General features: G+C 48.6%; 1 protein-coding gene across 10 annotated transcripts in view; it reads left to right on the plus strand.

The window, feature by feature from the left end:
• The window catches only part of DCUN1D2 (defective in cullin neddylation 1 domain containing 2), a 42,988-nt gene that overhangs the window by 9,081 nt on the left and 7,026 nt on the right, over nucleotides 1-26,881 (plus strand). For all 10 annotated transcript variants that reach the window (XM_081085067.1, XM_081085071.1, XM_081085065.1 and 7 more), the window contains 2 exons: nucleotides 3,839-4,007; nucleotides 8,428-8,558. In XM_081085067.1, coding sequence (XP_080941193.1) covers nucleotides 3,839-4,007; nucleotides 8,428-8,558 — 300 coding nt within the window. The remainder of the gene's footprint in view (nucleotides 1-3,838; nucleotides 4,008-8,427; nucleotides 8,559-26,881) is intronic.

Genomic DNA, 26,881 nt, shown 5'->3' on the forward strand with positions numbered 1-26,881 from the left:
TATTTAAGTAAAGGAGCTACAAGTTTTCTGTTTCCACCTTCTCAACCAGGGGTGGGGAATGTCCAGCCCGAAATCATTTGGCCTGGCACTGCCAAGGCATTAGGGGTGAGTTAATTAAATGTTTGACCAAATAGAGCAGGCTAATTTTTAAGTTGATAATTTTGTATGGCCCATGAATGATATAAATATCCAAATGGCCCTTGGCAGAAAAAGGTTCCCTATCCCTGTTCTAACAGAATTAACGCATACATTATCCTATACTAGAGGCCCGGTGCATGAAATTTGTGCACGGGGGGGGGGGTTGTCCCTCAGCCCGGCCTGCACCCTCTCCAATCTGGGACCCTTTGGGGGATGTCCAACTGTTGGTTTAGGCCCAATCCCACAGAAAGTCACAGGGATCGGGCCTAAACAGGCAGTTGGACATCCCTCTCCCAATCCGGGACTACTGGCTCCCAACCACTCGCCTGCCTGCCTGCCTGATTGCCCCTAACTGCTTCTGCCTGCCAGCCTGATCACCCCCTAACCACTCCCCTCCCAGTCTAACTGCTCCCCTGCCGGCCTGATCACCCCTAACTGCCCTCCCCTGCTGGCCCGGTCACCCCTAACTGCCCTCCCCTGCCAGCCTGGTCACCCCTAACTGCCCTCCCCTGCCAGCCCGATTGCTCCCAACTGCCCTCCCCTGCGGCCCGTTCTCCCCTAACTGCCCTCCCCTGCCGGCCTGGTCGCCCCTAACTGCCCTCTCCTGCCAGCCATCTTGTGGCATCCATCTTGTGACCACATGGGGGTGGCCATCTTTGACCACATGGGGGCACCCATCTTGTGGGAGGGTGTGATGGTCAATTTGCATATTACCTATTTATTATTCTATCTAATAAAAGAGAAACATGGTAATTGGCGCACGACCGCTACTCTTCCCATTGGCTAATCAGGGCGATATGCAAATTAACTGCCAGCCAAGATGGCGGCCGGCAGCCAGGCAGCTAGAAGCGAACATGAGGCTTGCTTGCTTCAGTGACGGAGGACTCCAACGTTCCCCGCCTGCCTTGCCGGCCTCTGAGCTTGCAGTTTGAAACATTGTAACAAATATAGAAGCTAAACAAAACCCCAGAAACCTGCTTTCAGCTAGCCGGGATCTCAGAGCTAGAGTTATACATTGTTTCGATTATAGAACCCAAACAAACCAGATACCAGCTTTCAGCAGCAGAGGCCTCAGAGCTGGAGTCAGAGCTAAAGCTGGCCAGAATAAAAAAAAAGAAAAAAAAAAAGGAGCAGTTGGGAGCTTCAGTCACCCTCCAGCCTGAAAACAGCCCTCAGCCCCTCACCCAGACTGGCCAGGCACCCCAGTGGGGACCCCCACCCTGAAGGGTGTGTGACCAGCTGCAAACAGCCATCATCTCCTCACCCAGGCTGGCCAGGCACCCCAGTGGGGACCCCCACCCTGATCCAGGACACCCTTCAGAGCAAACCAGCCGGCCCCCACCCATGCACCAGGCCTCTATCCTATATAGTAAAAGTGTAATATGCCTCCCAGCACCGGGATCAGCGGAGCCGCGAGGCCTCCCAGCACTGGGATTAGCGGAGCTGAGAGGCCTCCCGGCACCGGGATCAGTGTTACAGGGGCAGCACCCAAACCCCCTAATCGCCCTGTGGCTCTGTGTGTGACAGGGGGCGGGGCCACAACCTCCCTATCCACCCTGCTCTGTTCGTGACAGGGTGCGGCGCCCCAACCCCCACGGGCCCTGCTCTGTGTGTGACAGGGTAAAGCCATAACCTCCCCATCGGCCCTGCCCTGAGTGTGACAGTGGCGGCGCCTCAACCCCCTGATCGGCCCTGCTCTGTGGGTGATAGAGGGCGGTGCCCCAACCCCCTGATCCGCCCTGCTCTGTGTGTGACAGGGTACGGAGCCCCTACTCCCTGATTGGCCCTGCTCTGTGCGTGACAGGGGGTGGCGCTGCAACCTCCCCATCGACCCTGCCTTGAGTGTGACCGGGCGGTGCCCCAACCCCCCAATCGTCCCTACCCTGAGCATGATTGAGGGTGGCATCGCAACCTCCCGATCCGCCCTGCTCTCTGCATGACACGGGGTGGCGCCCCAACTCCCCAATAGGCCCTGCTCTGAGCCCAACCAGGGGCTGCACCTAGGGATTGGGCCTGCCCTCTGCCACCCGGGAGCAGGCCTAAGCCAGCAGGTCGTTATCTCCCGAGGGTTCCCAGACTGCAAGAGGGCACAGGTCGTGCTGAGGGACCCCCCTCTCCCCACCGAGTGCACAAATTTTTGTGCACCAGGCCTCTAGTATAGGATAATAAAAGCCTAATATGCTAAGTGTCCTGTTGTCCAATCGTTCAACCAATCAAAGAGTAATATGCTAATGATATGCTAAGGCCACTCAACTGCTTGCTATGATGTGCACTGACCACCAGGGGGCAGATGTTCCAACTGGTAGGTTAGCTTGCTGCTGGGGTCCAGCCGATTGGGACTGAGCAAGATGGGCCAGACATGCCCTGGAGCCCTCCCGTAGTTCCTCCTTGGCTGGCCAACCTCCTGCGTCCCTCCCTGGCCCCGGTTGTGCACCAGTGGGGTTCCTCAGCCTGGGCTGTGCGCTCTTGCAATCTGGGAACCCTCGGTGGATGTCAGAGAGCCAGTTTCAGCCCGATGGTGGAACAACCGGTCACTATGATGCACACTGACCACCAAAGGGCAGATGCTCAATGCAGGAGCTGCTGCCTGGTGGTCAGTGTGCTTCCACTGGGGGAATGCCGCTCGGCCAGGAGCCAAGCTTATGGATAGTGAATGCAGCGGCAGTGGTGGGAGCCTCTCCCTCCTCTGCGGCAGCGCTAAGGATGTCTGACTGCTGGCCGTCGGCCATCCCCTGAGAGCTCCCTGCGAGAGGGCACAGGTCTCTGAGTGCACAAATTTCATGCACTGGGCCTCTAGTGATAATATATTATGATACACACAGTCTGTCAAATTACTAGATCTAGTTTGATGAGATCTTGCTGGGATTCTTCTTTTAATAGATTTTACTTTTTGAATTTCTGATAGGGAAATGCTAAGTTTCTTAATTTTATTTATAAGCCAGAAGTGAAGGGTGGGGGAAACTTGAATTTCTAAGCTGTTAATGTGGATGCATAAACTAAATGATTTTGATAATAGGTATTGTGTAGTAGCATTAGAACTATAGCAAATGAAATCACTTTTAAAAGAAAAACGGCAATCTTTAGGTGGGGTTGTGATAAAAACTTAAAATACTATGAATACCAATGCAGTATTTTTGTAACAATTTGCCATTGGGCAAACTAAAATTTTGTAAACTTGAATTTTATTTCATTTTAGGGAAATTACATTTTTTGTTAATGATGAAATCTTCTAAAAGAAGTTTCAATGATTTTTTTTTTTTCACTAACGCCCAGAAACCTAGACTTTAAAAATAGGAGTACTTGCCAAAGCCGGTTTGGCTCAGCGGATAGAGCGTTGGCCTGCGGACTGAAAGGTCCCAGGTTCGATTCCGGTCAAGGGCATGTACCTGGGTTGCAGGCACTTCCCCAGTGGGGGATGTGCAGGAGGCAGCTGATCGATGTTTCTCTCTCATCGATGTTTCTAACTCTCTATCTCTCTCCCTTCCTCTCTGTAAAAAATCAATAAAATATATTAAAAAAAAATAGGAGTACTTGCTGGATAAATTATTATTTGTTGCTATCGTTCTCATAGAGTAGACAATTACAGTCTGCTGATGTATTTGAAACAAGCTTTCTAGAACTATGGAGTAGATGTATGATTCTAACATTTCAGTAGTACTTTCCAAAATAGTATAACTTTTTTCCTTAATTTTAACTATAGACCCACAAGATGAAAATAAAATTGGAATTGATGGGATTCAACAGTTTTGTGATGATTTAAGCCTAGATCCTGCCAGTATCAGCGTTTTGGTTATAGCGTGGAAATTCAGGGCAGCAACTCAATGTGAATTTAGCAAAAAGGAATTTGTAGATGGCATGACCGAGCTTGGGTAAGTAAATTGATCTCAGTTTAAATTTTTCATAAAGGAAGATACTTTCAACATTAATTCTTTTTCAGTCTGTAAATATTAATTTCATATTAATTTATTTTATTTGTGTATCTTATAAATTTCTTATGCAGCTACACTATATTAAGCCTTTGGTTTCCCTTTACTAGTAAATTCCAATTTAAGTTTTATTTCATAATCTTTTCTCAGATTAATTCCTTTTGTAATTTATTTTCTACTTTTTAATTTTTTCCCCCAGTTTTAAATTGACAGTAAGCATCAGGGTGTTTTTGTTTGTTTGTTTTCAGCTCTTCGGCTTATTTCATAATACTGTGTACTAAATGTATAGTTTAGTGTGTTGCTATATTAAGCATTAATAAAATGTCGTTTTGATTTTTGCTTGTAATATTTCTCTGTTCTACCTACAAGGTTGGGATTAAAGCTTCATTAATAGCTTAAGATGTTTTTCACTTGTCAGATAAGTCCAAGAAGTAAATGAAAGCACATAACAAATGTCTTTTAATCATTAAACTTATTGAACTATTTCATGAGGTTGTATAAAAGCCAACTTGCTTGACTTGCTGATATTCTGGTATTTCATTGTTGACAATTTAAACTAACCTTTTTTAGCTGCTCAAGGAGCTTGAAAGCCTAAAGTAAACATGTTCTTAAGGCATGTGCTTCAGCATTCCAGGCCAGATGGGGGAATAGAGCATTCGTTTTTTTCCCATTAAACTGATGAAACTGTGATGTTTGTCAGCCTTGTCTGTTTAAATGATAAACTCTACAAAACTTTGATTTGTAGTGTTATCTTACCATAACCTGGTGGCTTTGTAAAACCAAAAAAACAAAAGAGAACATTGTGACAATGGTGTAATAGTGTATTTTTTCATGTTCTCTGCACTAGGAAAGCCTAGATGAATTACTAGTACTTTTAGAATGGAAAACAACCTACTAAAGAATTATTCCATGAGCATGATACTATACACTATCCTATCTGTTAAAAATCTCCCCAAAATGAGAGATTTGGAAATAAGTGCTTCTTATAGAAACACTTACTGGCATTTCTACGACACTGTCTAGAAATATATTATACAAGTAAATGTTTTAAATTCTTGCCTGTTATCCTGTTAGGTGTCATAACTTTAAAAACATACTTTAAAGATTTTGAGTGTGAATCTTTGCAAAATGTGTTAGATATTTCATGCCCTCTTATATGGAGTATTCAAGAGTGTAATTTAAGATTACCAGTTAATGATAGTTAATGGTACTGCTGTCCACATTTCACAGGGAAGTTAAAGGTAAAAGCATTTTGTAAATATTAAAGTGCTATGTAGCAAGCAAAAGTATCATTCATGTGTTCAAAAAGTGTATTATAAAAACAATCTCATTGCTTTTAGGAATGCAGAGGACTGTTGGCTTCTAGTCTAAATAGCACTAAGCTTTAAAATATACTTTGGCTTTTGTGTCTGCTCTGTTTCGTTGGGGTTTTTTTCACACGTTTTCCTGGCTATTGACTGTTGACTGTGGCTAGAGTACCTGCCTTTAACAGTTCATCTTACATACTTTAATTGGGGGCTTGAGGATTCTTAAATAGGCTGAGTAAACTTTATGAAATACCATGACATCTTTGTAAAATCAAAAAAAATAACTGTGTTGCTCTATTTCTGGGTTCTCTATTATATTCCATGGTCTGTTTGTCCTTCATCCAACACCACACGGTTTTGGTTTACCTCAAGCTTGAGTTTAACCAGACTACAGGGCACAAGGTCAGCAAACAAAAATTGATATTATTTCAAAACACTGAATGTAATAATGAAACAAAATAAAATGAATTTTTTAAAATATCATTTCCAGTAGCATCAAAAATACAAAACACCTAGGGTAAATCTAATTTTATATGTGTGCTGCCTCCATAGAGAAAACTCACTGAGAGATAGGAAACCTGAATAAATGGAGAAATATACCTCATTTATAGGTTGTAACACTTTCTGTTTGATCCCTAAATTTATCTGTACATTTAATATGATCTCTAATAAGTAGTAGGTTTATGTGTGTGTAATTTGACAAGCGGATTTTAAATGTATATGAATATGCACGGTCAAGAGTAGCCAACAATTCTTAAAGAAAAAAAGAACAAGGTGAGAAGATTTGCTCTACCAGCTAGTCAGGACTTCAAACTATAATAACTAAGACTATATTGAGTACCATAATAGATAAATATACCAGTGGAACAGAATGGAGGGCCCAGAAACAAATCCATGTATACAGGTACATTGGATTATGGCAAAGGCAGCACTTTAGGAAAGTGGAGAAAGAACATCTTTTCAGTAAATGGTCCTGGGAGAATTGGCATATGGGAAAAAATTCATCTGATCCCTACCTCACACCACACATAAAATTTTAATGGAATGTTATATGACAAAGGAAATGAACCAACAATCCAAGTGAATTGTAGATCTCCATTTGAAAGGCTAATGGCAGAATCCTCTAGAAAATAATGTAGGAGAATATCTTTATGATTATTCAGTTGGGAAAGTTTTAAAATATCACCAAGAAAACACTATAAAGAAAATGGATAAAGTGTACTATACTAAAAATAACAGCTCATCAAGACACATCATCAAGGAAGTGGAAAGGCAGCCCATATTTTGAAGTACTTTGAAAATACTTTACTGACAAAGGCTTGTATTTCTGATATATAAAAATCTCCTATAAAACAATAAGAAAAGGATAACCTAATTGAAAATGGGCAACAGACTTGAACAGGCACTTCACAAAGGGAATTTCCAAATGATCAGTGAAAAATACAAGAATGTGCTCAATCTCATTCATTGGGGAAGTGCAAATTAAAACTGCAATGAAATAGAACCTCACAACCCACTCTTTAGAGTGGCTAAAATAAGACAGTCATAAATATTAGTGAAAATGTGAGGCAACAGGAACTCTAGTGTACTGCTGGTGGAGTGTGAAATGGGATGGTCACGTTGGAAAACTGTTTGACATTACTTATTAAACTGAAGGTGCACAGACCCTGTGAACCCAGCTGTTCTACTCTTGGGTGTGTCTACCTTAACACATGCATATGTGTGCCAGGACACATGTACAGAACATTTTAAACATTCTTTGTAACCAGAAAACTAGAAGCAGCCAAAATATTTATCATCAGTAGAATATATAAATTATAAAATAGGAATTTAATGGAATGCTATATGACAATGGAAATGAACCAACCCCAGCCACACTGTCAGCATAAATGAGCCTCACAAACATAATGTTGGCACAGAAAGCCAAAGACAAAATAATACTTACCATGAGTTCCCATTTAAGAAGTTCAGAAGCAGGGATAACTAACACACTGCCAAGGATTGCTTGTTGGAGTGATGGAGGCATAAAGAAGAGCGAGGAAGTGGCCACGTGGAGGAAAGGGGTTGTAATGGGGAAGGGCACACAGCCACACCCCAGGTGCTGCTGCCTGCTGGTTCTCCATTGGCTGGGGGCGGGGCTGGGGGCGGGGCTGGGGGCTGTCCGCAGCACCCATGACAGCCCTTAAAGCTGTGCATTTGTGCCTCTGAGTGTATTTATTCATGGACTTGCTGGTCTGAATAGTTCCGGCCTCTCCAGGACTTGCTCAATTGTCTTTCCTCAGCCCCGCTCTACTTGGGTGTGTGGATAAATGAAGTGTTGCTTTTGTTCTCTTCCTTGCTGTACAATCAAGATAAAAACGAGAAATTTTATGTTTTGCTATTCTAGATTCTGCTTTAAAGGCTTTTTAATAGTTTAAAGATTATTGACTTTGGAAGACAAATTCAATTTTAAAACAATTGAGTTGTGTTTCGTTATACTTGGATATTTTAAATCTAACCCACTGTAGTGAAGAAACCCCTCGATACAGTAGCTAGAGTGCCACAGGTTTATTTTCCTTATGTAGGGACAGTATAGTGGTAACAGTGGTACGGGCTGGGAGAAAGTGGGTTTGTCACTCTGTCATCTCAGGGCTTTGGCTTCTGTGATTGAAGCTGCAGAGTTAAACCATGTTCCTGTTCCAGTTTACACAGAGGAGGGCAAGCAATTTTGTATTTTTTCTTTTAATGACAGCTTTATTAAGACATCATTCACATGCCGTACAATTCACCCATTTACAGTGGTTTTGGTGTATTCAAAGCGCTGTGCAGTCATCACCACAATGAGTTTTAGAGCATTTCAAGGCTTTTTAAGGCTTTTTAGCTAGAGAAAGAGGCCCATGAGAATTCCACCTACCCACCCCGCTTTGACCAAGCCTCAGGCTGCACCACATCACAGTGAGGCTGAGAACTGCTGGGGATTGGGGAGACCTGTCTCCTCCCCTTAACAAAGCGCTCTCGTTCTCTCTTTCTGCGCTCTCTCTCTCTCTCTCTCTCTCTCTCTCTCTCTCTCATCACAGGTGTGACAGCACAGAAAAGCTGAAAGCTCTCCTACCAAGATTGGAGCAAGAGCTTAAGGACACAGTGAAGTTTAAGGATTTCTATCAGTTTACTTTTACCTTTGCTAAGAACCCTGGGCAAAAAGGTTTAGGTGAGTATAAAATCCAAATTAGTAAAAAGCCACATCTTGAGACTACGTGAACATGATCAACAAGATTTCAGTCCTGCCTGCTATCATGTTGTTGTCCCTCTTTGCGTTTTTTCCCCTTTCCATTGCTTTGTTCCATGTGCAGCTAGACCAGTTTGTAGTACCATATACTTGAATACCTCGACCAGTATTACTCTCAAATTCTGGGCTTAATTTTTAAAAGGTAAATGAATTTTCAAATGCTCTGTGTTCTCTCATATTGATATCTAATTGACTAATGAGTTACAGAGGTCAGTAATTAATGTCAACAGTGGGCATGTTTGTACTGGCCAAGTGTGTGATCCTGCCTATGGTGTTTCTAAGATTGCCAGGTAATATCAGTCTTGTCCCGGTCTGGAGATTTAAACTAATTTACTTGAAACCAATTCTGATGTGCATTGGACTGCTTTAGTACAGGCCCTCCTCGTTCTGTTGTACTTCACAGATACTGTATTTTTAGTAACATTGAGGCAGGACCCTCCACCAGCAAAATGATTATGACTCTCTGAAGGCTCAGATGTTGATTAGCATTTTGTAGCAGTAAAGTATTTTTAAACTAAGGTATGCACATTGTTTTGAGGAAGCATAATGCTATTGCACACTTAATAAACTATAGTATACTGTAAACGTAAATTTCATATGCACTAGAAAACCAAAAAATTTGTGTTACTTGCTTTTTTGTGATATTGGCTATATTGTGGTGGTCTGGAACCGAACCTGCAAAATCTTTCAATGGTGTATGATTTTGTTATAACTTGTGTTATTACTGTGTATGGTACATTCGGAAATTTTTTAACTTAAAAGTTTAGTTTAATTTTTTGTTTATTTGTAGGTTTTATTCTGCTTATTTTCTTTCTTTCTTTCTTTTTCTTTGTTTGTTAATCCTTACCTGAGGATATGTGTCCCATTGATTTTTAGAGAGAGTGGAAGGGAGGGGGAGAGATCGAGAGAGAGAAACATTGATGTGAGAGAGACACACATCAATTGGTTGTTTCTGGTACTTGCCCGGCAGGGGCCAGGGATAGAACGTGCAACCAAGGTATATGGCCTTGACCGGAATCAAACCCGGGACTCTTCGAGGGCTGAATCCAACTGAGCCAAACCGGCCAGGGCAATTCTGCTTATTTCCATTTGTTTGGCCCCTAAGTACTATATAGTTTATTTTTGTCTTTTCTCTTTATAAAAATAAATCTATATTGACCTACATTTTGTTGCCTAATGTAACAGACTTATTTATGTCTCATTCATTAAAATCTCTTATAAGTTTGGAGGGAACATTATATAGGGATTAAGCTGGTATATTAGAACGTACATTATTAAGAAAACTTTTTATAAATAAAAGCATTATTATAATATGACAAAAATTAGGTAGAAAACCAGAAAGGGACTAAAATTGATTGTAAGCATTTGGTCTCAGGTCCTGATTTTCACTCATGAATGTTTGCAGGTGTGTGTGTAGTAGACATTCTTACTCTGTCTGACGTTCTTTCCTTCTATCAACAGATACAGGGCAGGTGCAGATTGAGGCAGCAGAAACTTCTGTGTTAGATCAGGGAGATGGCCAGGAAGGGGCACTAAGGACTGTGTCTCAGCAGGAAGGGGCCCTAAGGACTGTGTCTCAGCAGGAAGGGGCACTAAGGACTGTGTCTCAGCAGGAAGGGGCACTAAGGACAGTGCCTCAGCAGGAAGGGGCACTAAGGACTGTGTCTCAGCAGGAAGGGGCACTAAGGACTGTGTCTCAGCAGGAAGGGGCACTAAGGACTGTGTCACAGCAGGAAAGGGCACTAAGGACTGTGCCTCAGAGCAGGAAGGGGCACTAAGGACTGTGTCTCAGATCAGGAAGGGGCACTAAGGACTGTGTCACAGCAGGAAGGGGCACTAAGGACTGTGTCTCAGCAGGAAGGGGCACTAAGGACTGTGTCTCAGCAGGAAGGGGCACTAAGGACTGTGTCTCAGCAGGAAGGGGCAGTAAGGACTATGTCTCAGCAGGAAGGGGCACTAAGGACTGTGTCTCAGCAGGAAGGGGCACTAAGGACTGTGTCTCAGCAGGAAGGCGCACTAAGGACTGTGTCTCACCAGGAAGGGGCACTAAGGACTGTGTCTCAGAGCAGGAAGGGGCACTAAGGACTGTGCCTCAGAGCAGGAAGAGGCACTAAGGACTGTGTCTCAGCAGGAAGGGTCACTAAGGACTGTGTCTCAGAGCAGGAAGGGGCACTAAGGACTGTGTCTCAGCAGGAAGGGGCACTAAGGACTGTGTCACAGCAGGAAAGGGCACTAAGGACTGTGTCTCAGCAGGAAGGGGCACTAAGGACTGTGTCTCAGCAGGAAGGGGCACTAAGGACTGTGTCTCAGCAGGAAGGGGCACTAAGGACTATGTCTCAGCAGGAAGGGGCACTAAGGACTGTGTCTCAGCAGGAAGGGGCACTAAGGACTGTGTCTGAGCAGGACGGGGCACTAAGGACTGTGTCTCAGCAGGAAGGGGCACTAAGGACTGTGTCTCAGCAGGAAGGGGCACTAAGGACTGTGTCTCAGCAGGAAGGGGCACTAAGGACTGTGTCACAACAGGAAGGGGCACTTAGGACTGTGTCTCAGCAGGAAGGGGCACTAAGGACTGTGTCTCAGCAGGAAGGGGCACTAAGGACTGTGTCTCAGCAGGAAGGGGCACTAAGGACTGTGTCTCAGCAGGAAGGGGCACTAAGGACTGTGTCTCAGCAGGAAGGCGCACTAAGGACTGTGTCTCACCAGGAAGGGGCACTAAGGACTGTGTCACAGCAGGAAGGGGCACTAAGGACTGTGTCACAGCAGGAAGGGGCACTAAGGACTGTGTCTCAGAGCAGGAAGGGGCACTAAGGACTGTGTCTCAGAGCAGGAAGGGTCACTAAGGACTGTGTCTCAGCAGGAAGGGGCACTAAGGACTGTGTCTCAGAGCAGGAAGGGGCACTAAGGACTGTGTCTCAGCAGGAAGGGGCACTAAGGACTGTGTCTCAGAGCAGGAAGGGGCACTAAGGACTGTGCCTCAGCAGGAAGGGGCACTAAGGACTGTGCCTCAGAGCAGGAAGGGGCAATAAGGACTGTGTCTCAGAGCAGGAAGGGGCACTAAGTACTGTGTCTCAGAGCAGGAAGGGGCACTAAGGACTGTGTCTCAGAGCAGGAAGGGGCATTAAGGACTGTGTCACAGCAGGAAGGGGCACTAAGGACTGTGTCTCAGAGCAGGAATGGGCACTAAGGACTGTGTCTCAGCAGGAAGGGGCACTAAGGACTGTGTCTCAGAGCAGGAATGGGCACTACGGACTGTGTCTCAGCAGGAAGGGGCACTAAGGACTGTGTCTCAGAGCAGGAAGGGGCACTAAGGACTGTGTCTCAGCAGGACGGGGCACTAAGGACTGTGTCTCAGCAGGAAGGGGCACTAAGGACTGTGTCACAGCAGGAAGGGGCAGTAAGGACTGTGTCTCAGCATGAAGGGGGACTAAGGACTGTGTCTCAGCAGGAAGGGGCACTAAGGACTGTGTCTCAGCAGGAAGGGGCACTAAGGACTGTGTCTCAGAGCAGGAAGGGGCACTAAGGACTGTGTCTCAGAGCAGGAAGGGGCACTAAGGACTGTGTCTCAGCAGGAAGGCGCACTAAGGACTGTGTCTCAGCAGGAAGGGGCACTAAGGGCTGTGTCTCAGCAGGAAGGGGCACTAAGGACTGTGTCTCAGAGCAGGAAGGGGCACTAAGGACTGTGTTTCAGCAGGAAGGGGCACTAAGGACTGTGTCTCAGCAGGAAGGCGCACTAAGGACTGTGTCTCAGCAGGAAGGGGCACTAAGGGCTGTGTCTCAGCAGGAAGGGGCACTAAGGACTGTGTCTCAGAGCAGGAAGGGGCACTAAGGACTGTGTCACAGCAGGAAGGGGCACTAAGGACTGTGTCTCAGAGCAGGAAGGGGCACTAAGGACTGTGTCTCAGCAGGAAGGGGCACTAAGGACTGTGTCTCAGCAGGAAGGGGCAGTAAGGACTGTGTCTCAGCATGAAGGGGCACTAAGGACTGTGTCTCAGCAGGAAGGGGCACTAAGGACTGTGTCTCAGCAGGAAGGGGCACTAAGGACTGTGTCTCAGAGCAGGAAGGGGCACTAAGGACTGTGTCACAGCAGGAAGGCGCACTAAGGACTGTGTCTCAGCAGGAAGGGGCACTAAGGACTGTGTCACAGCAGGAAGGCGCACTAAGGACTGTGTCTCAGCAGGAAGGGGCACTAAGGACTGTGTCACAGCAGGAAGGGGCACTAAGGACTGTGTCACAGCAGGAAGGGGCACTAAGGACTGTGTCTCAGAGCAGGAAGGGGCACTAAGGACTGTGTCTCAGCAGGAAGGGGCACTAAGGACTGTGTCTCAGAGCAGGAAGGGGCACTAAGGACTGTGTCTCAGCAGGAAGGGGCACTAAGGACTGTGTCTCAGAGCAGGAAGGGGCACTAAGGACTGTGTCTCAGCAGGAAGGGGCACTAAGGACTGTGTCTCAGCAGGAAGGGGCACTAAGGACTGTGTCTCAGCAGGAAGGGGCACTAGGGACTGTGTCTCAGCAGGAAGGGGCACTAAGGACTGTGCCTCAGAGCAGGAAGGGGCACTAAGGACTGTGTCTCAGAGCAGGAAGGGGCACTAAGGACTGTGTCTCAGAGCAGTAAGGGGCACTAAGGACTGTGTCTCAGAGCAGGAAGGGGCATTAAGGACTGTGTCACAGCAGGAAGGGTCACTACGGACTGTGTCTCAGCAGGAAGGGTCACTAAGGACTGTGTCTCAGAGCAGGAAGGGGCACTAAGGACTGTGTCTCAGAGCAGTGTGGGGCACTAAGGACTGTGTCTCAGCAGGAAGGGGCACTAAGGACTGTGTCTCAGAGCAGGAAGGGGCACTAAGGACTGTGTCTCAGCAGGAAGGGGCACTAAGGACTGTGTCTCAGAGCAGGAAGGGGCACTAAGGACTGTGTCTCAGAGCAGGAAGGGGCACTAAGGACTGTGTCTCAGCAGGACGGGGCACTAAGGACTGTGTCTCAGCAGGAAGGGGCACTAAGGACTGTGTCTCAGCAGGAAGGGGCACTAAGGACTGTGTCACAGCAGGAAGGGGCACTAAGGACTGTGTCACAGCAGGAAGGGGCAGTAAGGACTATGTCTCAGCATGAAGGGGCACTAAGGACTGTGTCTCAGCAGGAAGTGGCACTAAGGACTGTGTCTCAGCAGGAAGGCGCACTAAGGACTGTGTCTCAACAGGAAGGGGCAGTAAGGACTGTGTCTCAGCAGGAAGGGGCACTAAGGACTGTGTCTCAGCAGGAAGTGGCACTAAGGACTGTGTCACAGCAGGAAGGGGCACTAAGGACTGTGTCTCAGAGCAGGAAGGGGCACTAAGGACTGTGTCTCAGCAGGACGGGGCACTAAGGACTGTGTCTCAGCAGGAAGGGGCACTAAGGACTGTGTCTCAGCAGGAAGGGGCACTAAGGACTGTGTCACAGCAGGAAGGGGCACTAAGGACTGTGTCACAGCAGGAAGGGGCAGTAAGGACTATGTCTCAGCATGAAGGGGCACTAAGGACTGTGTCTCAGCAGGAAGGGGCACTAAGGACTGTGCCTCAGCAGGAAGGGGCACTAAGGACTGTGTCACAGCAGGAAGGGGCACTAAGGACTGTGTCTCAGAGCAGGAAGGGGCACTAAGGACTGTGTCTCAGATCAGTAAGGGGCACTAAGGACTGTGTCTCAGCAGGAAGGGGCACTAAGGACTGTGTCTCAGAGCAGGAAGGGGCACTAAGGACTGTGTCTCAGCAGGAAGGGGCACTAAGGACTGTGTCTCAGAGCAGGAAGGGGCACTAAGGACTGTGCCTCAGCAGGAAGGGGCACTAAGGACTGTGCCTCAGAGCAGGAAGGGGCAATAAGGACTGTGTCTCAGAGCAGGAAGGGGCACTAAGTACTGTGTCTCAGAGCAGGAAGGGGCACTAAGGACTGTGTCTCAGAGCAGGAAGGGGCATTAAGGACTGTGTCACAGCAGGAAGGGGCACTAAGGACTGTGTCTCAGAGCAGGAATGGGCACTAAGGACTGTGTCTCAGCAGGAAGGGGCACTAAGGACTGTGTCTCAGAGCAGGAATGGGCACTACGGACTGTGTCTCAGCAGGAAGGGGCACTAAGGACTGTGTCTCAGAGCAGGAAGGGGCACTAAGGACTGTGTCTCAGCAGGACGGGGCACTAAGGACTGTGTCTCAGCAGGAAGGGGCACTAAGGACTGTGTCACAGCAGGAAGGGGCAGTAAGGACTGTGTCTCAGCATGAAGGGGGACTAAGGACTGTGTCTCAGCAGGAAGGGGCACTAAGGACTGTGTCTCAGCAGGAAGGGGCACTAAGGACTGTGTCTCAGAGCAGGAAGGGGCACTAAGGACTGTGTCTCAGAGCAGGAAGGGGCACTAAGGACTGTGTCTCAGCAGGAAGGCGCACTAAGGACTGTGTCTCAGCAGGAAGGGGCACTAAGGGCTGTGTCTCAGCAGGAAGGGGCACTAAGGACTGTGTCTCAGAGCAGGAAGGGGCACTAAGGACTGTGTTTCAGCAGGAAGGGGCACTAAGGACTGTGTCTCAGCAGGAAGGCGCACTAAGGACTGTGTCTCAGCAGGAAGGGGCACTAAGGGCTGTGTCTCAGCAGGAAGGGGCACTAAGGACTGTGTCTCAGAGCAGGAAGGGGCACTAAGGACTGTGTCACAGCAGGAAGGGGCACTAAGGACTGTGTCTCAGAGCAGGAAGGGGCACTAAGGACTGTGTCTCAGCAGGAAGGGGCACTAAGGACTGTGTCTCAGCAGGAAGGGGCAGTAAGGACTGTGTCTCAGCATGAAGGGGCACTAAGGACTGTGTCTCAGCAGGAAGGGGCACTAAGGACTGTGTCTCAGCAGGAAGGCGCACTAAGGACTGTGTCACAGCAGGAAGGCGCACTAAGGACTGTGTCTCAGCAGGAAGGGGCACTAAGGACTGTGTCACAGCAGGAAGGCGCACTAAGGACTGTGTCTCAGCAGGAAGGGGCACTAAGGACTGTGTCACAGCAGGAAGGGGCACTAAGGACTGTGTCACAGCAGGAAGGGGCACTAAGGACTGTGTCTCAGAGCAGGAAGGGGCACTAAGGACTGTGTCTCAGCAGGAAGGGGCACTAAGGACTGTGTCTCAGAGCAGGAAGGGGCACTAAGGACTGTGTCTCAGCAGGAAGGGGCACTAAGGACTGTGTCTCAGAGCAGGAAGGGGCACTAAGGACTGTGTCTCAGCAGGAAGGGGCACTAAGGACTGTGTCTCAGCAGGAAGGGGCACTAAGGACTGTGTCTCAGCAGGAAGGGGCACTAGGGACTGTGTCTCAGCAGGAAGGGGCACTAAGGACTGTGCCTCAGAGCAGGAAGGGGCACTAAGGACTGTGTCTCAGAGCAGGAAGGGGCACTAAGGACTGTGTCTCAGAGCAGTAAGGGGCACTAAGGACTGTGTCTCAGAGCAGGAAGGGGCATTAAGGACTGTGTCACAGCAGGAAGGGTCACTACGGACTGTGTCTCAGCAGGAAGGGTCACTAAGGACTGTGTCTCAGAGCAGGAAGGGGCACTAAGGACTGTGTCTCAGAGCAGTGTGGGGCACTAAGGACTGTGTCTCAGCAGGAAGGGGCACTAAGGACTGTGTCTCAGAGCAGGAAGGGGCACTAAGGACTGTGTCTCAGCAGGAAGGGGCACTAAGGACTGTGTCTCAGAGCAGGAAGGGGCACTAAGGACTGTGTCTCAGAGCAGGAAGGGGCACTAAGGACTGTGTCTCAGCAGGACGGGGCACTAAGGACTGTGTCTCAGCAGGAAGGGGCACTAAGGACTGTGTCTCAGCAGGAAGGGGCACTAAGGACTGTGTCACAGCAGGAAGGGGCACTAAGGACTGTGTCACAGCAGGAAGGGGCAGTAAGGACTATGTCTCAGCATGAAGGGGCACTAAGGACTGTGTCTCAGCAGGAAGTGGCACTAAGGACTGTGTCTCAGCAGGAAGGCGCACTAAGGACTGTGTCTCAACAGGAAGGGGCAGTAAGGACTGTGTCTCAGCAGGAAGGGGCACTAAGGACTGTGTCTCAGCAGGAAGTGGCACTAAGGACTGTGTCACAGCAGGAAGGGGCACTAAGGACTGTGTCTCAGAGCAGGAAGGGGCACTAAGGACTGTGTCTCAGCAGGACGGGGCACTAAGGACTGTGTCTCAGCAGGAAGGGGCACTAAGGACTGTGTCTCAGCAGGAAGGGGCACTAAGGACTGTGTCACAGCAGGAAGGGGCACTAAGGACTGTGTCACAGCAGGAAGGGGCAGTAAGGACTATGTCTCAGCATGAAGGGGCACTAAGGACTGTGTCTCAGCAGGAAGGGGCACTAAGGACTGTGCCTCAGCAGGAAGGGGCACTAAGGACTGTGTCACAGCAGGAAGGGGCACTAAGGACTGTGTCTCAGAGCAGGAAGGGGCACTAAGGACTGTGTCTCAGATCAGTAAGGGGCACTAAGGACTGTGTCTCAGCAGGAAGGGGCACTAAGGACTGTGTCTCAGATCAGGAAGGGGCACTAAGGACTGTGTCTCAGATCAGGAAGGGGCACTAAGGACTGTGACTCAGCAGGAAGGGGCACTAAGGACTGTGTCTCAGCAGGAAGGGGCACTAAGGACTGTGTCTCAGATCAGGAAGGGGCACTAAGGACTGTGTCTCAGAGCAGGAAGGGGCACTAAGGACTGTGTCTCAGATCAGGAAGAGGCACTAAGGACTGTGTCTCAGCAGGAAGGGGCACTAAGGACTGTGTCTCAGCAGGAAGGGGCACTAAGGACTGTGTCTCAGCAGGAAGGGGCACTAAGGACTGTGTCTCAGAGCAGGAAGGGGCACTAAGGACTGTGTCTCAGCAGGAAGGGGCACTAAGGACTGTGTCTCAGCAGGAAGGGGCACTAAGGACTGTGTCACAGCAGGAAGGCGCACTAAGGACTGTGTCACAGCAGGAAGGCGCACTAAGGACTGTGTCTCAGATCAGGAAGGGGCACTAAGGACTGTGTCTCAGATCAGGAAGGGGCACTAAGGACTGTGTCTCAGCAGGAAGGGGCACTAAGGACTGTGTCTCAGCAGGAAGGGGCACTAAGGACTGTGTCTCAGAGCAGGAAGGGGCACTAAGGACTGTGTCTCAGCAGGAAGGGGCACTAAGGACTGTGTCTCAGCAGGAAGGGGCACTAAGGACTGTGTCTCAGCAGGAAGGGGCACTAAGGACTGTGTCTCAGCAGGAAGGGGCACTAAGGACTGTGTCTCAGCAGGAAGGGGCACTAAGGACTGTGTCACAGCAGGAAGGGGCACTAAGGACTGTGCCTCAGAGCAGGAAGGGGCACTAAGGACTGTGTCTCAGCAGGAAGGGGCACTAAGGACTGTGTCTCAGAGCAGGAAGGGGCACTAAGGACTGTGTCACAGCAGGAAGGGGCACTAAGGACTGTGTCTCAGCAGGAAGGGGCACTAAGGACTGTGTCTCAGCCGGAAGGGGCACTAAGGACTGTGTCTCAGCAGGAAGGCGCACTAAGGACTGTGTCACAGCAGGAAGGGGCACTAAGGACTGTGTCTCAGAGCAGGAAGGGGCACTAAGGACTGTGTCTCAGCAGGAAGGGGCACTAAGGACTGTGTCTCAGCAGGAAGGGGCACTAAGGACTGTGTCTCAGCAGGAAGGGGCACTAAGGACTGTGTCTCAGCAGGAAGGGGCACTAAGGACTGTGTCTCAGCAGGAAGGCGCACTAAGGACTGTGTCTCAACAGGAAGGGGCAGTAAGGACTGTGTCTCAGCAGGAAGGGGCACTAAGGACTGTGTCTCAGCAGGAAGGGGCACTAAGGACTGTGTCTCAGCAGGACGGGGCACTAAGGACTGTGTCTCAGCAGGAAGGGGCACTAAGGACTGTGTCTCAGCAGGACGGGGCACTAAGGACTGTGCCTCAGCAGGAAGGGGCACTAAGGACTGTGTCTCAGAGCAGGAAGGGGCACTAAGGACTGTGTCTCAGAGCAGGAAGGGTCACTAAGGACTGTGCCTCTGCAGGAAGGGTCACTAAGGACTGTGTCTCAGAGCAGGAAGGGTCACTAAGGACTGTGTCTCAGCAGGAAGGGGCACTAAGGACTGTGTCTCAGCAGGAAGGCGCACTAAGGACTGTGTCTCAACAGGAAGGGGCAGTAAGGACTGTGTCTCAGCAGGAAGGGGCACTAAGGACTGTGTCTCAGCAGGAAGGGGCACTAAGGACTGTGTCTTAGAGCAGGAAGGGGCACTAAGGACTGTGTCTCAGCAGGACGGGGCACTAAGGACTGTGTCTCAGCAGGAAGGGGCACTAAGGACTGTGTCTCAGCAGGACGGGGCACTAAGGACTGTGCCTCAGCAGGAAGGGGCACTAAGGACTGTGTCTCAGCAGGAAGGCGCACTAAGGACTGTGTCTCAGCAGGAAGGGGCACTAAGGACTGTGTCTCAGAGCAGGAAGGGGCACTAAGGACTGTGTCTCAGAGCAGGAAGGGTCACTAAGGACTGTGCCTCTGCAGGAAGGGTCACTAAGGACTGTGTCTCAGAGCAGGAAGGGTCACTAAGGACTGTGTCTCAGCAGGAAGGGTCACTAAGGACTGTGTCTCAGCAGGAAGGGTCACTAAGGACTGTGTCTCAGCAGGAAGGGGCACTAAGGACTGTGCCTCAGCAGGAAGGGGCACTAAGGACTGTGTCTCAGAGCAGGAAGGGGCACTAAGGACTGTGTCTCAGAGCAGGAAGGGGCACTAAGGATTGTGTCTCAGCCGGAAGGGGCACTAAGGACTGTGTCTCAGAGCAGGAAGGGGCACTAAGGACTGTGCCTCAGCAGGAAGGGGCACTAAGGACTGTGTCTCAGCAGGAAGGGGCACTAAGGACTGTGTCTCAGAGCAGGAAGGGGCACTATGGACTGTGTCTCAGCAGGAAGGGGCACTAAGGACTGTGCCTCAGAGCAGGAAGGGGCACTAAGGACTGTGCCTCAGAGCAGGAAGGGGCAGGAAGGTGGCCGCAGACTCTTCTGTCTCTGACCATTAAGAAGAGCAGATGTGCTTTCCAAGCACTATTTCCTCTTTCCCATGGCAGGGATTGTTTTCTCTCTTTTTCTCCAATGTTGTGGGTCGTTCGTTTTTACCAGTGGTGCATCGACTTGGGATGAGTCTCCTGTCAGATCCCCTCTCTCTCTAGGCTGGTCCACCATGGACTGGCTTCTCACCCTGCACATCACCTCACAGATCATGTGCCCGCCACCTCACGCGCTGCAATGGGCCTCTGCCCCACGCATCCCGTTCAGGAACCTCCTTGAATGGATCTGATTAAAACTTCAGAAGGTGGAAATGGGAGAACAGCTGGGTAAATATAAATGTAGCTTTTCCAATGCAAGGAAGCGATTGAGCAAGTAGAGGCTGTCAGTTGTATGAGGTTGCAGCAGCGAGGAGTTTGCTATCACAGGGCCTGACATCAGTAAAGGGTCTGGTTTCATAACCAAGTGCACAGACGGAATGGAAAGGAGAGTCCACGGGAGCACCAGGTTGACGGTTGAGCATCAGTCGTGAGGAGCAGCAGAAGCTGGGTTTTGTCTGTCCTCGCCCCTCACAGAGACCGACACGTGGTCAGCCGCCTGAGCTAAGGGCCCGAGCGGCCACTGCCGGCTCGAGCCCTGACTTGGCCCCTGCGCTCTCTGGCTCGCTGGGGTGTCACCTGGAGAAGAGCTTTCCTGACGCTTCCAGAAGGACCGTAAGGAAGCAGGACTCTGAGGCATTGGTGGCAGGGCCCTTTCAGATGCTTCAGTTGTGTTAGTGCAGAGGGAGCACGGTCTTGTGCTCTAGGGGTAATTAAAACACTTGGCATACTTGAAAAAGGAATAATTCCTGCAGTGCTGCTCAGCAGCGAGGACTGGCATTGGCATGGAGTAATAGCACGTCGCCCCAGCCGCCTCAGCCCTGGACACGCTCTCTCCCTCTGTGCCTGCTTACAACTTCAGAAGGTGGAAGTGGGAGAATGGATCTCCCAAATCCAGGACTGACCACGACAGTCCGTGTGGCTTTTGTCTGTATGTGGCAGCTTTTACCTTTTACCTGTTACTGGAAAGAAAGGTGGAAACTGGCATTTATGAAGCCCATATGATGTGGCAGTCAAGTGCCTTTATCTGCTTCACACAAGCCTCACCCCCGCTTTATAAACAGGGAAACAGGTTGAGGCGGAAGGACATGCTGGAGGGATGAACACAGGCTGTGACAGGGGGTTTGGAACCCACCGTCACCTCTCGTGTGTTCACACCTGCCTGATGGGCTGCCTGATGTGGGCTGACAGCCAGAGAACCAGGTTGGGGTGCGCAGGGAGTCTGCAGTACAGGAGAGCAGCACCACAGCATCCCGCCTCACCGCCTCACTGTCATGGGCCCGACAGGGAAAAGTTGGATGATCAAAGTAGGGTCAGGTCTGTCTTGGCCCGTGCATCCCCTCTTGGCCCGTGCATCCCCTCTTGGCCCGTACATCCCCTCTGGTCATGCCCGGGTACTGCCTGCCTTCTGGGGCTTTTTCCCACCACTCTCCTCGCATTCTCCAAACACTCCAGGTCTCCGCTGTAGCCACCCTCTGTGCCAAGGCATTTCCCATTCTACCTGCATCTTGCATTTGATATTATTTGGGTTCAATTTACTTGTTTTATACTATGCATATATATTGTATGAGCATATTACAGTTCTAAATCTCCTAAAATGTCCACAGTTCTGTTTTAGCATAAATGACTTCACCTCAACTTTTAAAAGCCACAGACATTGCCAAAGAGCACAGTGATTTCCTCATGCAGTGTTGCCCCATCTGCTTACACCAGGGCCGGTGCCATTTAGAAATGATGTGCTGCTCATTTCCTTCTGTGTGTGGACAGGAGAAGGTTTCTTGCTCTCTCAGAAAGCTGCTGCAGCGAGTGCTGACTGAGGACATGTCACCTGGTGTGTGTGCAGCAGTCCTGACTGAGGACGTGTCACCTGGTGTGTGTGCAGCAGTCCTGACTAAGGACGTGTCACCTGGTGTGTGTGCTGCAGTCCTGACTGAGGATGTGTCACCTGTGTGTGTGCAGCAGTCCTGACTGAGGATGTGTCACCTGGTGTGTGTGCAGCAGTCCTGACTGAGGACATGTCACCTGGTGTGCCAGCTGCAGTCCTGACTGAGGACGTGTCACCTGTGTGTGTGCAGCAGTCCTGATGGAGGACGTGTCACCTGGTGTGTGTGCTGCAGTCCTGACTGAGGATGTGTCACCTGGTGTGTGTGCAGCAGTCCTGACTGAGGACGTGTCACCTGGTGTGTGTGCAGCAGTCCTGACTGAGGACATGTCACCTGGTGTGTGTGCTGCAGTCCTGACTGAGGATGTGTCACCTGGTGTGTGTGCTGCAGTCCTGACTGAGGATGTGTCACCTGGTGTGTGTGCAGCAGTCCTGACTGAGGATGTGTCACCTGGTGTGTGTGCTGCAGTCCTGACTGAGGATGTGTCACCTGGTGTGTGTGCAGCAGTCCTGACTGAGGACATGTCACCTGGTGTGTGTGCTGCAGTCCTGACTGAGGATGTGTCACCTGGTGTGTGTGCTGCAGTCCTGACTGAGGACGTGTCACCTGGTGTGTATGCAGCAGTCCTGACTGAGGACATGTCACCTGGTGTGTGTGCAGCAGTCCTGACTGAGGACATGTCACCTGGTGTGTGTGCAGCAGTCCTGACTGAGGACATGTCACCTGGTGTGCGAGCTGCAGTCCTGACTGAGGACATGTCACCTGGTGTGTGTGCAGCAGTCCTGACTGAGGATGTGTCACCTGGTGTGTGTGCAGCAGTCCTGACTGAGGACATGTCACCTGGTGTGCGAGCTGCAGTCCTGACTGAGGACGTGTCACCTGTGTGTGTGCAGCAGTCCTGACTGAGGACGTGTCACCTGGTGTGTGTGCAGCAGTCCTGACTGAGGATGTGTCACCTGGTGTGTGTGCTGCAGTCCTGACTGAGGATGTGTCACCTGGTGTGTGTGCTGCAGTCCTGACTGAGGATGTGTCACCTGGTGTGTGTGCAGCAGTCCTGACTGAGGACGTGTCACCTGGTGTGTGTGCTGCAGTCCTGACTGAGGACGTGTCACCTGGTGTGTGTGCTGCAGTCCTGACTGAGGACGTGTCACCTGGTGTGTGTGCTGCAGTCCTGACTGAGGATGTGTCACCTGGTGTGTGTGCAGCAGTCCTGACTGAGGATGTGTCACCTGGTGTGTGTGCTGCAGTCCTGACTGAGGATGTGTCACCTGGTGTGTGTGCAGCAGTCCTGACTGAGGACGTGTCACCTGGTGTGTGTGCTGCAGTCCTGACTGAGGACGTGTCACCTGGTGTGTGCAGCAGTCCTGACTGAGGACATGTCACCTGGTGTGTGTGCAGCAGTCCTGACTGAGGACATGTCACCTGGTGTGTGTGCAGCAGTCCTGACTGAGGATGTGTCACCTGGTGTGTGTGCAGCAGTCCTGACTGAGGACATGTCACCTGGTGTGCGAGCTGCAGTCCTGACTGAGGACGTGTCACCTGTGTGTGTGCAGCAGTCCTGACTGAGGACGTGTCACCTGGTGTGTGTGCAGCAGTCCTGACTGAGGATGTGTCACCTGGTGTGTGTGCTGCAGTCCTGACTGAGGATGTGTCACCTGGTGTGTGTGCTGCAGTCCTGACTGAGGATGTGTCACCTGGTGTGTGTGCAGCAGTCCTGACTGAGGACGTGTCACCTGGTGTGTGTGCTGCAGTCCTGACTGAGGACGTGTCACCTGGTGTGTGTGCTGCAGTCCTGACTGAGGACGTGTCACCTGGTGTGTGTGCTGCAGTCCTGACTGAGGATGTGTCACCTGGTGTGTGTGCAGCAGTCCTGACTGAGGATGTGTCACCTGGTGTGTGTGCTGCAGTCCTGACTGAGGATGTGTCACCTGGTGTGTGTGCAGCAGTCCTGACTGAGGACGTGTCACCTGGTGTGTGTGCTGCAGTCCTGACTGAGGACGTGTCACCTGGTGTGTGCAGCAGTCCTGACTGAGGACATGTCACCTGGTGTGTGTGCAGCAGTCCTGACTGAGGATGTGTCACCTGGTGGTCAGGCCAGATTACAAGGCTTGAGTGTCAGTCTAGTTAGGAGATGGTGTGACTTTGGTTAAGGTAGCTATAACGGTCAGTTGTTAAGAGCCTCATCTTGTTTTGTATGTGGTGTGGTTATGAAGACATCAGCCTATGAGCTGTGCTCTCTTGGTGACAGAATAATTAGGAGACCAGGTGCCAAGTTCAATTCCTGACTTCCCTGCTTCTCCCCATCTAAAAGTAACTCACTCTGCACTCATAGGCCTAGCCAGCTGATGACACTTCCAACCTCAGCTTTATTCTTTTATTTGCTCTACTAGAGGCCCGATGCATGAAATTCGTGCAAAAGTAGACCTTCCCCCAGCTGCCGGCACTGGCTTCCCTCTGGCACCCAGGACCTGGGTTTCCCTCCGGCCACCGGCAGGCACCCGGGCTTCTCTCGCAGCCCTGGCTTCATCTGGAAGGACGTCCAGTTTAATTAGCATATTACACTTTTATTATTATAGATTGTAGCTCCATTTTTTTCACCCTTAAAGTTTATTTTTTTTCAGGAATCTTATAAATGCCTGGAGGAAGTATACCTTAGCTGTCATTTCCACTGCAGCAAGGATTGGGTGGCTGCTGCTGAAGCAGATCACATCTCTTAAGGCCCAGCCCTGGAAATCCTATGTTATCAGTTCCATTAGTAGTTACCACGTTCTGTATACATTCTGAATTCCTTAGTGATTTCTGAGAGATTGTAAATTAGAGTCTAAATTAATTTCCTGATTTAAAGTTTAAAAGTTTATTTTCTTTCTCCATGAATATTTCAAAGAAATTCAGTATTAAGGTAAAGGGTATTTTGAAATATTTTTACAATACAGTGCCTAAATATGTTAGCCTCTATTTTTATAAAGTATATTTTCCTAACATCAGGAAGCAAAAAAAGGTAATATTTATAATGTATCCTGTAATTCCTTTACTAAGAAAAAATAATTATTTTTAAATTTATTTTATATCTATAAGCACTTCAATAAAATGTTTATCAAAATCATTCACTAGTGCCCTGACCGGTGTTGGTCAGTGGTTAAAGCATTGGCCTGAGGGTGAAGGGTTCGATTCCCAGTCAAGGGCACATACCTGGTTTGCAGTTTTGATCCCCACCCCTGGTCGGGCCAGTGTGGGAGGCAACCAGTTGATGTGTCTCTCTCACTTTGATGTTTCTCTCCCTCTTTCCTCTCCTCTCCTCCCCCTCCTCCTCCTCCTCTCGCTCTCCCTTCACCTTCTCCCCGCTCCTCCACTCTCTAAAAATCAATAGGAAACATGGTGAAGATTTAGAAAATAATAATTCACTAGAGAATTAGAACAATTACTGGTTTTGTTTCTTTGCTTTATGAGGCTAATTAAGAGAATATGGCCCTAGCCCAGCGGTTCTCAACCTGTGGGTCGTGACCCCTTTGGGGGTCGAACTATCCTTTCACAGGGGTCGCCTAAGACCATCGGAAAACATATATAATTACATATTGTTTTTGTGATTAATCACTATGCTTTAATTATGTTCAATTTGTAACAATGAAAATACATCCTGCATATCAGATATTTACATTACGATTCATAACAGTAGCAAAATTACAGTTATGAAGTAGCAACGAAAATAATTTTATGGTTGGGGGTCACCACAACATGAGGAACTGTATTAAAGGGTCGCAGCATTAGGAAGGTTGAGAACCACTACTCTAGCCAGTTTGGCTCTGAGGATAAAGCAATGGCCTGTGGACCAAAGGGTGGGTTCAATTCCAGTCAAGGGCATGTACCTCCGTTGCAGGCTCCTCCCCAGCCTGGGCCCTGGTCAGGGCATGTGCAGGAGGCAACCAATCAATGTGTTTCTTTCACATCAGTATTTCTCTCTGTCTGTCCCTCTCCCACTCTCTCTAAAAAATCAATGGAAAAATATTCTCTGGTGAGGATTAAAAAAAAAAGAGAGAGAGAATATGAAATTGTGTTAAAGAAAAGAATAGCCTCTTCAGGAAATGATTAAATTATTTGAACATTTCAAATATATTACATTCTCTATTTTAGAAGGCTTTGAAGGATTTTTTAAAAAAGAAATAAAGCAAGACAAATAATTTTATGACTACACACCCTAAACAGAACAATTTATTTTATGATTTCCAAAGTATATTATAAGGTCTGCTTCCTAACAGATTCAGTATAAATTAAAGAGATTGATACAGGTGTTCCTGTAGTTCTTAGAAAAAGCATGGACGTCAGTGGAAAAGAGTAATAAAAAGTGATTTATCCTTCATTTCCTTCATGTTTGTGTGTCTGTTTATGTGTATGTGTTAAGATTATGAGTACTGTATTGTTTTATGTATGATTATTCTTTAGCATGTACTTAACTGATAACATAGTAAAGAAGATTATTAAAGCTACTTGACTCTTAGTTTTAATGTAAGAAGCTTAGCATAGTTTCATACTGTCTAGAGCAGCCGTGGGCAAACTACGGCCCGCGGGCCAGATTCGGCCCGTTTGAAATGAATAAAACTAAAAAAAAAAGACCGTACCCTTTTATGTAATGATGTTTACTTTGAATTTATATTAGTTCACACAAACACTCCATCCATGCTTTTGTTCCGGTCCTCTGGTCCAGTTTAAGAACCCATTGTGGCCCTCGAGTCAAAAAGTTTGCCCACACCTGGTCTAGAGTCTGGAATTATTTGGCTTTGAGAAATCTTGATTTTTTTTTAAGGAATAGTCCCATGATTAGATGATTTTTATATCTACTCAAAGATCTTTTTTTTGAGAAAAGGGTCATTTTTATTATCTAATTCTAAATGGAGCATCACAAACATAGATTTAAAATAGTAAAACAACCTTCATCTAAACATTTTCTACTCAAGAGATGAGACTTTTCAGAGGTTATTGGAAAGAATCTAGCTACTATAAAAATTATTTTTATAGCCACTGGAGTAGCTGTTGTTCTTGATTTCAGCTCTCGAGTTTTATCATTTTGAGTTTTGTTGTTATCTTCCTAATAGCTAAGTTTATTAGGATAATATTAAGCCTTTTAAATAGGCAATACTACTGGTAAATATTGAAAATGCATACGTTTAATTTTGGTTGTGTGGTTTACAAACATACAAATCAGGAACTTTATAAGAGATTTCTAGGACCAAACTAATCCAGAAGTAACCAGATTAAATGTCTGCCATAAAATTATTTTTCTTTCCTTCCCAG

Source organism: Myotis nattereri (genome assembly GCF_964212035.1).
Source record: "Myotis nattereri genome assembly, chromosome: 2".
NCBI lineage: Eukaryota > Metazoa > Chordata > Mammalia > Chiroptera > Vespertilionidae > Myotis > Myotis nattereri.